Source organism: Oncorhynchus keta, chromosome 17 (genome assembly GCF_023373465.1).
Source record: "Oncorhynchus keta strain PuntledgeMale-10-30-2019 chromosome 17, Oket_V2, whole genome shotgun sequence".
In the NCBI taxonomy this organism is placed as follows: Eukaryota; Metazoa; Chordata; class Actinopteri; order Salmoniformes; family Salmonidae; genus Oncorhynchus; species Oncorhynchus keta.
The window spans coordinates 1789014-1801168 of record NC_068437.1 but is presented as its reverse complement, the minus strand read 5'-3'; the positions used below and the strand labels follow the sequence as shown (position 1 = coordinate 1801168).

The 12155-nt window shown below is 41.1% G+C and overlaps 1 protein-coding gene across 1 annotated transcript in view; it reads left to right on the top strand.

Annotated features, from left to right (window-relative positions):
• Positions 1-12155, top strand: part of si:dkeyp-19e1.3 (BRD4-interacting chromatin-remodeling complex-associated protein) — an 81449-nt gene that overhangs the window by 60681 nt on the left and 8613 nt on the right. The window contains exons 9-12 of the mRNA XM_035790377.2: positions 9004-9124; positions 9285-9379; positions 9533-9598; positions 9742-9841. Coding sequence (XP_035646270.1) covers positions 9004-9124; positions 9285-9379; positions 9533-9598; positions 9742-9841 — 382 coding nt within the window. The remainder of the gene's footprint in view (positions 1-9003; positions 9125-9284; positions 9380-9532; positions 9599-9741; positions 9842-12155) is intronic.

Genomic DNA, 12155 nt, shown 5'->3' with positions numbered 1-12155 from the left:
CACTTTTATTAGAGACCTTCAATGTTGCAGAAATGTTTTGGTACCTTTCCCAGATCTGTGCCTCGACACAATCCTGTCTCGGAGCTCTATGGACAATTCATTTGACCTCATGTCTTGGTTTTTGCTCTGACATGCACTGTCAACTGTGGGATCTTATATAGCCTGGTGTATGCCTTCACAAATGATTTCCAATCAATTGAATTTACCACAGGTGGACTCCAATCAAGTTGAAGAAACATTTGTGGTAACACCCCACAATTTTGTCTATCATAGCAAAGGGTCTGAATACTTATAAGGTGTTTGTGTTTCATATTTAATGCATTTATAAAATAAACAAATTACCTGTGTTCGCTTTGTCACTATGGGGTATTGTGTGTCGATTGGCCAAGGATTTTTTTATTTAATCAATTTTAGAATAATGCTATAACTTAACAAAATGTGGACAAAGTCAAGGTGTCTGAATACTTTCCGAAGGCACTGTATAGTGAGGTCCAAAAGTATTTGGACAGTGACTCATGTTTTGTTGTTTTAGCTCTGTTCCTCAGCGCTTTGGATTAAAGTGCAGACTGTCAGCTTTCATTTTGGGGTAATTCAATCCATATTGGGTAACCAATGAGTGAGGAAGTTAGGCACAAAGATAATACCCCCAAGCAATGTTCCCTCTAAGTTTTTTCGGAACAGAACAAACTTCAGGCCGGCTGAGTGCAAACTTGAATGTTGTGAAAATTCTGTGCAATTTCCAGCATACGTTTACTGTGAACACTGAGGCTATTTGATCATAATACACACTACCGGTCAAAAGTTTTAGAACACCTACTCATTCAAGGGTTTTTCTTTATTTTTACTGTTTTCTACATTGTAGAATAATAGTGAAGACATCAAAACTACGAAATAACACATGGAATCATGTAGTTACCAAAAAAGTGTTGAACAAATCAAAATATATTTCGTATTTGAGATTCTTCAAATAGCCACTCTTTGCCTTGATGACTGCTTTGCACAATCTTGGCATTCTCTCAACCAGCTTCACCTGGAATGCTTTTCCAACAGTCTTGAAGGAGTTTCCACATATGCTGAGCATTTGTTGGCTGCTTTTCCTTCACTCTGCGGTCTGACGCATCCCCAACCATCTCAATTTGGTTGAGATACTCCATCACTCTCCTTATTGGTAAAATAGCCCTTACACAGCCTGGAGGTGTGTTGGGTCATTGTCCTAATGAAAAACAAATGATAGTCCCACTGACCCCAAATGGGATGGTGTATCGCGGCAGAATGCTGTGGTAGCCATGCTGGTTAAGTGTGCCTTGAATTATAAATGCATCACAGACAGTGTCACCAGCAAAGCACCCCCACACCATAGCACCTCCTCCTCTATGCTTTGCGGGGGGAAATACACATCCAGAGATCATCCGTTCACCCACACCGCATCTCATAAAGACACGGCGGTTGGAACAAAAAATCTAATTTGGACTCGGACCAATTTCCACCGGTCTAATGTCCATTGCTCATGGTTCTTGGCCCAAGTAAGTCTCTTTTTCTTATTGGTGTCCTTTAGTAGTGGTTTCTTTGCAACAATTCAACCATGACGGTCGGATTCACACAGTCTCCACAGAACAGTTGATGTTGATGTGTCTGTTACTTGAACTCTGAAGCATTTATTTGGGCTGCCATTTCTGAGGCTGAATTACAACTCTTGATAACTACTAGAATAGTTAATGGTATTGCATTAAGGTGATGGTAAAATAGACTAGAGATTGGTGTCTCTCATTCATATTATAATTAAATCCTGTCTCAATCATTTCGAGTGAGATTGATCAGAAAGTCACCTCACCAGAAAGTATCATATAATTGGTTCAGCCTATGACTCTCATCTCCCCAAGATGTCCAACATCACTACTCTGGACGGCTCTGACTTAGAATACATGGACAACTACAAATACCTGGGTGTCTGGTTCGACTGTAAACTCTCCTTCCAGATCCACATCAAACATCTCCAATCCAAAGCTAAATCTAGAATTGGCTTCCTATTTCGCAACAAAGCATCCTTCACTCATGCTGCCAGACATACCCTTGTAAAACTGACCATCCTACCAATCCTTCGGCGATGTCATTTACTAAATAGCCTCCAATACCCTACTCAACAAATTGGATGCAGTCTATCACAGTGCCATCCGTTTTGTCACCAAAGCCCCATATACTACCCACCATTGCGACCTGTACGCTCTCGTTGGCTGGCCCTCGCTTCATACTCGTCGCCAAACCCACTGGCTCCATGTCATCTACAAGACCCTGCTAGGTAAAGCCCCCCCTTATCTCAGCTCGCTGGTCACCATAGCATCACCCACCTGTAGCACGTGCTCCAGCAGGTATATCTCTCTGGTCACGCCCAAAACCAATTCTTTCTTTGGCCGCCTCTCCTTCCAGTTCTCTGCTGCCAATGACTGGAACGAACTACAAAAATCTCAAACTGGAAACACTTATCTCCCTCACTAGCTTTAAGCACCAGCTGTCAGAGCAGCTCACATATTACTGCACCTGTACATAGCCCACCTATAATTTAGCCCAAACAACTACCTCTTTCCCAACTGAATTTAATTATTTATTTATTTATTTTGCTCCTTTGCACCCCATTAATTTTATTTCTACTTTGTACATTCTTCTACTGCAAATCTACCATTCCAGTGTTTTACTTGCTGTATTGTATTTACTTTGCCACCATGGCCTTTTTTTTGCCTTTACCTCCCTTATCTCACCTCATTTGCTCACATCGTATATAGACTTGTTTCTACTGTATTATTGACTGTATGTTTGTTTTACTCCATGTGTAACTCTGTTGTTGTACGTGTCGAACTGCTTTGCTTTATGTTGGCCAGGTTGCAATTGTAAATGAGAACTTGTTCTCAACTTGCCTACCTGGTTAAATAAAGGTGAAATAAATAAATAAATAGAAATGTCTGAATTAGTGATAACAGGTGTAGAAACTGTGCCTACCTTGTTTCTGGTCCCGGCTCCCGTTTCACTGATTCAGAATCTCTAGTTCGACTGCAAATTGTGGTGAACCATGCTCACAGCGCCAACTGTTAGGTTCAAAGTGAACCTATTAAAATTCAAGGAAGCTTAATAAAGTTTTTTTTCGCCCTTTGGATCGATAAAGCTGCATAAGACAAAAGACATTCACAGTAGTGGTAGTATATATACCCCAATTTGGGTGGAGTCTCCTCCTTCTCTCTAAACATATTACTATGCAGGAAATTAATAGATATGGGCCACAAACGGTTCCTTCTCCCTTAAGGTGTTCTGACCTGACCTCAACCCCCTTCCTCACTAATCCACAGCTCTTCACCCTTATCAGTGCCTGCCAACATGTGATTTATCTTTCCTTCACTCAGTACATTCCAATGTTAATTGCTTCCACCATATACATTCGTCGTAAAGATAACCATTAACTTTCTGGTGTAGACCATCTAGACCAGTGGTTCCCAAACTTTTTATAGTCCCGTACCCCTTGCAATGTTCAACATCTAGCTGCGTACCCCCTCTAGCACTAGGGTCAGTGCGCTCTCAAATGTTGTTTTTTGCCATCATTGTAAGCCTGCCACACACACACACTATAGAATATATTTTTATTAAACATTTTAAAAAATGTCACAACCCAGCTCATGGGAAGCTGAGCTCTGCAATGTTGGGTTGAATTGGTGTCTTAAATCATTTTCCACACACAGTCTGTGACTGTATTTATTTGGTTTTCATGCTAGTGAGGGCCGAGAATCCACTCACATAAATATGTGGTTGCAAAGGGCATCAGCATATTAACAGAGTGATTTGCCAAGGCAGGGTACTTTGAGTCCAGACCAATCCATAAATCTGGCAGTGGCTTCTGATTAAATTCAATTTTCACAGAGCCACTTGTTGAAATTTCGATGAGGCTCTCATGTTCAAATATCGTTAAGTGGACTGGAGGCAGGGCATGAAAGGAATAATGAATACAGTTGTTTGTGTCATCCTTTTCGGGAAAGTAACTGCGTAATTGTGCACCCAACTCACTCAGGTGCTTCACTATGTCACATTTGACATTGTCCATAAGCTTGAGTTCATTTGCACACACAAAAATCATACACTGACAGAAAGACCTGTGTGTTGTCCTTGTTAATGCAGACAGAGAAGAGTTCCAACTTCTTAGTCATAACCTCAATGTTGTCCCGCACATTGAATGTAGTTGTGGAGAGTCCCTGTAATCTTAGATTCAGATCATTCAGGTGAGAAGAAACATCACCCAGATAGGCCAGTCGTGTGAGAAACTCGCCATCATACAAGCGGTCAGAAAAGTGAAAATTATGGTCAGTAAAGAAAACTTTAAGCTCGTCTCTCAATAAAATAAAAAAACGTTTCAATATTTGGATGTTCATTATTTGACTAGGCTACCTGTATTTGACATTGTTGTTATTTTGCTGAACACTAGATGGTTTAATCAAATTTTGGGCAATGAAATGAGGCTATTCGGGTGAGTGAGAGAACTCACCTAAGTGTATAGCCCCGTTGGAAAATATACATTTTTGAAAATGTGAAGGGGGAAAAAAGTGTAAAAAATATATGATTCTATTTTTAAAAGTGAATCACATTTTTATTTGGCATACCCTCGACGGCATTGCGCGTACCCCTGTTTGCGAATATCTGCTGTAGAGCATACCACTACATTTTTCAATACAATACCTGATAATTAACAATAATCCTAGTTTAGGCGTCAGAACCCAGAATCCATCACATCCAAGCTCAACAGATGCCTGGATAGGGAATGCAGTACAAAGTCAATGTGAGAGTATTAACCCTAGTCTAAAACCACGCACAACCCAATAGCCAAGTCACTTGGCTACCTTGCAATTGAGGTCTGAGTGATTTAGCAACTAGCGGCGATGCTACATATCTTGTAATAATGTCTCTCTCTCTCTGTAATCTTGGTTTTATAATGTGAATTGCATCTTAGCATTTAGTACTTGTACTGTATTTCCTATTAGAATGCTCTATTGATCGCCGTAGTTTTAACTGTAGGTGACTATCTTAGAAGGCTTTATCAGGGAGCGTTCACTTCTTTACAACCATATTTACAAGAGCAGAATGGTACTAGCCATGCTTCTGCCAAATCACAACATTTCCCTGGGATGAAGACAGGCAGTGGTCCACACGGATAGAGAAAGAACTGAATGGAGAGGATCGGAGTATTATGGTTATTTTCTGATTGGTACAGACATCGGGGATGCAAACTAGTCACCTTTCAGCAAAATTCACTGTTTTGAATCCAGAGTTTGGGGGGGGCTTGGATCACAGTGGTTGTAAGCGTACGAGTGATGCGCGTTTGGAGCCATACTGGCTGTATCCAACGCTCAACCAATCGTTCACATAACAGCAGAATGCAGCACACGGCTGAAGAGAGAAGAGACAACCAATTTGCTGGTTACAGCATCAGTGAATCTTCTGGAAAGACTGCAGAGAGTAGGAAGGCAGTTTGCTATTTACAGCAGCGCGTCCCCTGAATGATAACGAAGAGGTACTGTAGGTGAGAAGCCTGACCACGGAGACGGGGCTGAGAAGGTGGTGAAGCGTACTTCATGAGCTGTAACCAAAAAACAACTGGCATTAGGAAATTTTGAGGTAAGGGGAAAAGTGTGGTGGAAGTAGTGTTAGCATTGTTAAGTAACATTATCTTGCGATCTGGATCGACTTCTCCATTAGCTAGCCAGAGAAATGTTGAGCAACATTAGCCAACTTAACTGATCAAATAATTGAGTTTTATGGTGTGAAATTCGCTGGCTAATAGTCATACAGCTAACTGTAGCTAGCTAAAGTTACATCATCAGATGAGCTAACATTAGTAACCTATCCAATTCGCTATAGTATTAACTGGTATAATGTTACGACTCCTTACCATTCCTCAAGTTATAACACATTAACGTACGCTAACCCCATTCCGTACAATTGTGCGCAACCGCGACATTCAAACGAGGCTGCAAAAACTAATGGGACTGTAGCGACTGTGTTGACATCAAAATCTGGGGTTGAAAAATGTTGGAAAAACTGACCCCTCCGACGCTGTACGTTACATCGTGACGTGTCATGGCGTAACGTACAGCTCGCATAAAGCAACTAATTCTGTCTTACAGCCTCTCTCCACCAGGTGTAGCACTTCTCTCACCATTTAAAAACAAGTAAGGGGGGGTGATACCTAGTCATTTTTTGCGTCATCACTGCAAGCTATCATGACTCTAAAAAGCCGCTGTTTACTTCTGAAGAACACTTTAGCACTGCCCTAAAAACCCGATTCACAATCGACACAAACCTTCAAATAGGAATGTAATGACACATTATATAAACTCTTTATAGTGTTTAATTGACATTTTAGAGGTGGTAAGGTGATCAGTTGGATGGATCGAGTGAAAAAAGCCATTTCCCCACACGACATCTCTCAATATCACGCAATTTATTTTAAAGACCCAACGGAGCTCATTGCCTTGTTTTCCACCATAATTTGCTAATTAATTCATTAAAAATCCTGGATTTTTTTTCTAATTATGTCTGTCATAGTTGAAGTGTACCTATGATGAAAATTACAGGCCTCATCTTTTTAAGTGGGAGAACTTGCACAATTGGTGGCAGACTAAATACTTTTTTCCCCCACTGTATATCTAAGGATAACTACACAAAATTAGGTGAATGCAGAAGCTTCTGAAGCTGAAGAAAATGTGTTGGCGTGTCTGACTTTCTGGAAATGGCAGTTAAAGAAAACACTAAATGTAGACTATCAAATGCCTCTTTTAGACCCAATCACCATCTTTGTACATTGAATGTACAAAATATTAGCAACACCTGCTCTTTCCATGACGTACTATATACTGACCATGTGAAATCTATGATCCCTTATTGATGTATGTTAGCTACATGAAGTAGCTAAGATAAAACATTAAACATGCTTATAGGGTCCCCTAGGAAACACTTATGAACACTTTAGTTCCTATCCTGTCACAATATTCCTCCCTGGCATTTTCATTTGTTGTCATGTCAAACAACACTGTATTCAAAGTGCCTACTATTATATTCTAACTATAGACTTAGAATAGTCGTTCTATTTGCTCTAATTCGCAAGTCAAATCGCAATTGCAACATTTGGTTAAAAATAAGTCCTAGATTATTTGCCCATATCGTGCAGTCCTACGTGGCAGTGTGGAAATTATTTCAATTGAGCAGTGGTGTAAAGTATATATTTTTTGGGCATCTGTGCTTTACTTTATTTTTATTTGACAACTTTTACTTCACTACATTCCTAAAGAAAATACTGTACTTTTTACTCCATACATTTTTCCCTGACACCTAAAAGTACTCGTTACATTTTGAATGTTTAGCAGGACAAGAAAATAGTCCAGAACATCCCTGGTCGTCTACTGCCTCTGATCTGGAGGACTCACTAAACACATGTGCTTTGTTTGTAAATTATGTCTGAGTGTTGGAGTGTGCCCCTGGCTATCCGTAAAAAAAAAAATGGTGCCATCTGGTTTGCTTAATATAAGGAATATTAAATTATTTATACTTATTTATGCTTAAGTACATTTTATCAATTACATTTACTTTTGATATTTAAGTATATTTGAAACCAAATACTTTCATCAGACTTTTACTCAAGTAGTATTTTACTGGATGACTTTTACTTGAATAATTGACAATTGACAATGATTGTTTTGCTATCTAGTGAAGAGCTCTTCTTTGTCTACAACCATTCAGCATTGTTCGCGCTAAGCTTTAGCCCCACCATCTCGTTTTGCTATCGAAGCGCACACTTTCCGCTCTGGCCGATGATTTGTTTACCTATGGATAACATGAAAACAGCCTAACCAGCTCTGCAGGCAACAATTTCATTACGCTTTTTTGCAGACGTTTACTGACACCGGCCATATTCAACTGGTGTTGTACACACAAGTAGGCCAGCCAACATTAGCTAGTTAAACAATAAACAGCTAACGTTAGCTAGTTAAACCACAATGAACAGTGCCAAAAATGCCACAATGTTGGGAGCTAACCAACGATGTTCAATGTTAGCTAGCTAACATTAGGCTCTAACTAGAACAGCAAATGTCTCTGGGAAATTATCACATCAGCTAGGGAGCCAGCCAGCTAACGTTAGCTAGCTAGCTAACTGTACACTTTAGCTTGAAATGAAACTACTTTCTGTCAAAATTAGATAGCTAGCTACATTTTCAGATATTACACTATCTTACCTATATACATCATTGTGCATGGACACGTCTCGTAGTCAGGAATGCTATGCCACGGTTTCCCATAGTTTGAAGATGTAATCCAGAGACAGGTGTTTTCTCCATATCTTTAGCTATCATACTCTAGTTCCACTGATTTCATAACTTGATCCTCCAGAAAGTGGAGAGCCACACTTATGCAGCTCCACGACACAATAGATTTTTTTTAAAGCCACGTTCGACAGGATTACCAACACAGACTGAGCTTCTATGGCTGACCAATCCAAACTCCTCTCTCGACATGTCCAGCCCAGTCATCTCAGCCAATCATGGCTAGTGGGAAGGTTGCTAACTTTTTCTGTGGCTTAACCAACACGACTCGTAATTTAACCATTTTATTCATATTTACAGGTGGCATACAAGTTTGTTTTTAAGGCACATGGAATGTTCAAGAAGGCATTTCTGCCAAAATGTGCATTTTGATTTTTTAAAATTAAGAAATAAAAATTCCATTCAAACGGCTCTCCTGTGAAGTCGTGACTTGCGACATGCGCCTAGTTTCCTAAATCGAGTCACAAATGTCTTTAATGCCTGTGGTGCCGGCCTCAATCAACCAAATCTCTTTGTCAGCAAATACAACGCTGTCTCAAAAACAGCAAGGTGTCTATAGCAATTTAACCTTTTGACGTTCTATGACGCCTCCACTTTCCAAGATCTATCCACTTTCCAAGATCTATTTTTTAAAGATCTATTGTCCTGTCCCCAGGAGGTGAGCTACTGCCAGGGGATGAGTCAGATCGCCGCCATCCTGCTCATGTACCTGAACGAGGAGGACGCCTTCTGGGCCTTGTCCCAGCTCCTCACAAACAACAACCACACCATGCATGGTGAGCAGGGGAGGAGAGGGAGAGCGAGGGATGTAGGAGGAGTTAGTTAGGTTGCTACTGAACTACTGTCATAGACCTTGTTTACATTTTTGTTTTACATTCTTGACATGGCTCCTAACTATGCATCCTCTTTCTTTTTGTCCCTGTATGTGTGTGGTAGGATTCTTCATCCCTGGGTTCCCCAAGCTGCAGCGCTACCAGGCCCACCACGAGCAGATCCTGTCCAAGCTCCTCCCCAAGCTAAAGAAACACCTGGTGAGAAACGCATTTCCCTAGCGTTTGTCACTAAATTCAACTCTTTTCAGAAAGGCAGTACTTAATCTGTGTTAGATATCCTTTTTCTCTGGAAAACCAGGGCTGTAAGTATACTAAAATAATTACTCTGTTTCACTCTTCTATTGCCTGTAGGACAGAGAGCAGATGTCCAACGGAATATACACCACTAAATGGTTCCTGCAGTGCTTCATAGATAGGGTGAGAGTCATAAATTTGAACCCCCCCTATTGTAAATTTAGCCACCTGATGTCCAATGACCCGAAATACTATATCCAAACATCTTTTAATGTTTATTTACAAGAGTTTCAAAATGTCTCCTCTGACGTGTGTCTCTGCGACAGACCCCGTTCACCCTGACCCTGCGCTTGTGGGACATCTACATCCTAGAGGGAGAGAGGATACTCACAGCCATGGCCTACACCACCCTCAAAATACACAAGAGTGAGTATGACATCATCAGAGAAGGATAGAATCGACACACTGGAGGTCATATTAAATTCTGTCATATGTCATGTGTTGAGGTGTTCATACTACAGTTCCTTCAGAAAGTTTTCAGACCCCTTCACTTTTTCCACATTTTGTTACGTACAACCTTTTTCTGAAATTGATTAAATTGTTTTTTTTCTCCCCTCGTCAATCGACACACAATAGAAATAGAAATGTTTGCAGGAATATCACATTAACATAAGTATTCAGACCCTTAACTCAGTACTTTGTTGAAGCGATTACAGCCTGAAGTCTTGAGTATGACGCTACAAGCTTGGCACACCTGTATTTGGGGAGTTTCAAGAATGCTGAGTTGCATCCAAAGAACACCATACCTACTGTGAAGCATGGAGGTGGAAACATCATGCTTTGGGGCTGTTTGTCTGCAAAGGGACCAGGAAGACTGATCCGTGTAAAGGAAAGAATGAATGGGGCCATGTATCGTGAGATTTTGAGTGAAAACCTCCTTCCATCAGCAAGGGCATTGAAGATGAAATGTGGTTGGGTCTTTCAGCATGACAATGATCCCAAAAACACCGCCCGGGCAATGAAGGAGTGGCTTCGTAAGAAGCATTTCAAGGTCCTGGAGTGGCCTAGCCAGTCTCCAGATCTCAACCCCGTAGAAAATATTTGGAGGGAGTTGAAAGTCTGTGTTGCCCAGCAACAGCCCCAAAACATCACTGCTTTAGAGAAGATCTGCATGGAGGAATGGGCCAAAATACCAGCAACAGTGTGTGAAAACCTTGTGAAGACTTACAGAAAACTTTTGACCTCTGTCATTGTCAACACAGGGTATATAACAAAGTATTGAGAAACTTTTGTTGTTGACCAAATACTTATTTTCCACCATAATTTGCAAATAAATTCATTAAAAATCCTACAATGTGATTTTCTGGATTTTTTTTTCTAATTCTGTCTGTCATAGTTGAAGTGTACCTATGATGAAAATTACAGGCCTCATCTTTTTAAGTGGGAGAACTTGCACAATTGGTAGCTGACTAAATACTTTTTTGCCCCACTGCATGTCTCGTGTCTGAGCCGTTGAATTGCGACTCCATTTTGTGTCTGTACTCACGTTCTGCCTGTTTTATTACCTTACGGAGGGAATAACTACACCGTTTTATATTCAACCATATTCCCAGTCACCTTGCCATGGTTAAATGCGGTGGTTCACGCTTTCATTTTTGCGCGGAAGCTGCCATCTGTCCACGGTTTGGGTAGGTTTTAATAGTCAGTGGGAACAACATTCGCTATACACTTCCTGATGAACTCAGTCACCGTGTCAGTGTATACATCAATGTTATTCTGAGGCTACCCAGGAATTTATCCCAGTCCATGTGATCAAAACAATCTTGAAGCATGGTTTCGTTTGGTCAGACCAGCGTTGAATAAACCTTCGCACAGATACTTCCTGTTTTAGTTTCTGCCTATAGGAAGGGATGAGCAAAATGGAGTCATGATCTGATTTGCCGAAGGGAGGGCGGGGTAAGGCCTTGTAGGCATCCCGGAAGTTGGAGTAGCAGTGGTCGAGTGATTTAGCAGTGCGAGTACTACAGTCAATGTGTTGTTAGAGCTTCGGTAGCGTTTTCCTCAAATTTGCTTTGTTAAAATCCCAAGCTACAATAAATGCTTCCTCAGAATATGTGGTTTCCAGTTTGCACAAAGTCCAGTGTAGTTCCTTGAGGGACGTTGTGGTGTCGGCTGGAGGGGGAATATGCACGGCTGTGACTAACCGAAGAGAATTCTCTTGGGAGGTAATATGGTCGGCATTTGAGGTATTCTAGGTCAGGTGAACAAAAGGACTTGAGTTTCTGTACGTTGTTACAATCACACGATGAGAAGTTAATCATGAAGCATACACCCCCACCTTCTTCCCCGGAGAGTTCTTTATTCCTGTCTGTGCGATATCCTGAGAACCCAGCTGGCTGTGTGGACACGGACAGTATATCCCGAGAGAGCCATGTTTCCGTCAAACGAGAGTATGTTACAGTACCTGATGTCTCTATGGAAAGAGATCCTCGCCCTGAGCTCATCTACTTTATTGTCCAGGGACTGAACATTAGCAAGTAATATACTCTGAAGCGGTGGATGGTGTGCACGCCTCCTGAGTCGGACTAGAAGTCCACTCCAAATACCTCTTCTCCGCCGGCGGTGTCTTGGAGCAGCCTCTGGGATAAGTTCAGTTGCCCTGTGGGGTACGAACAAAGGATCCAATTTGGGAATGTTGTATTCCTGGTGAGTTACCGCTGCTCTGATATCCAAAAGTTAT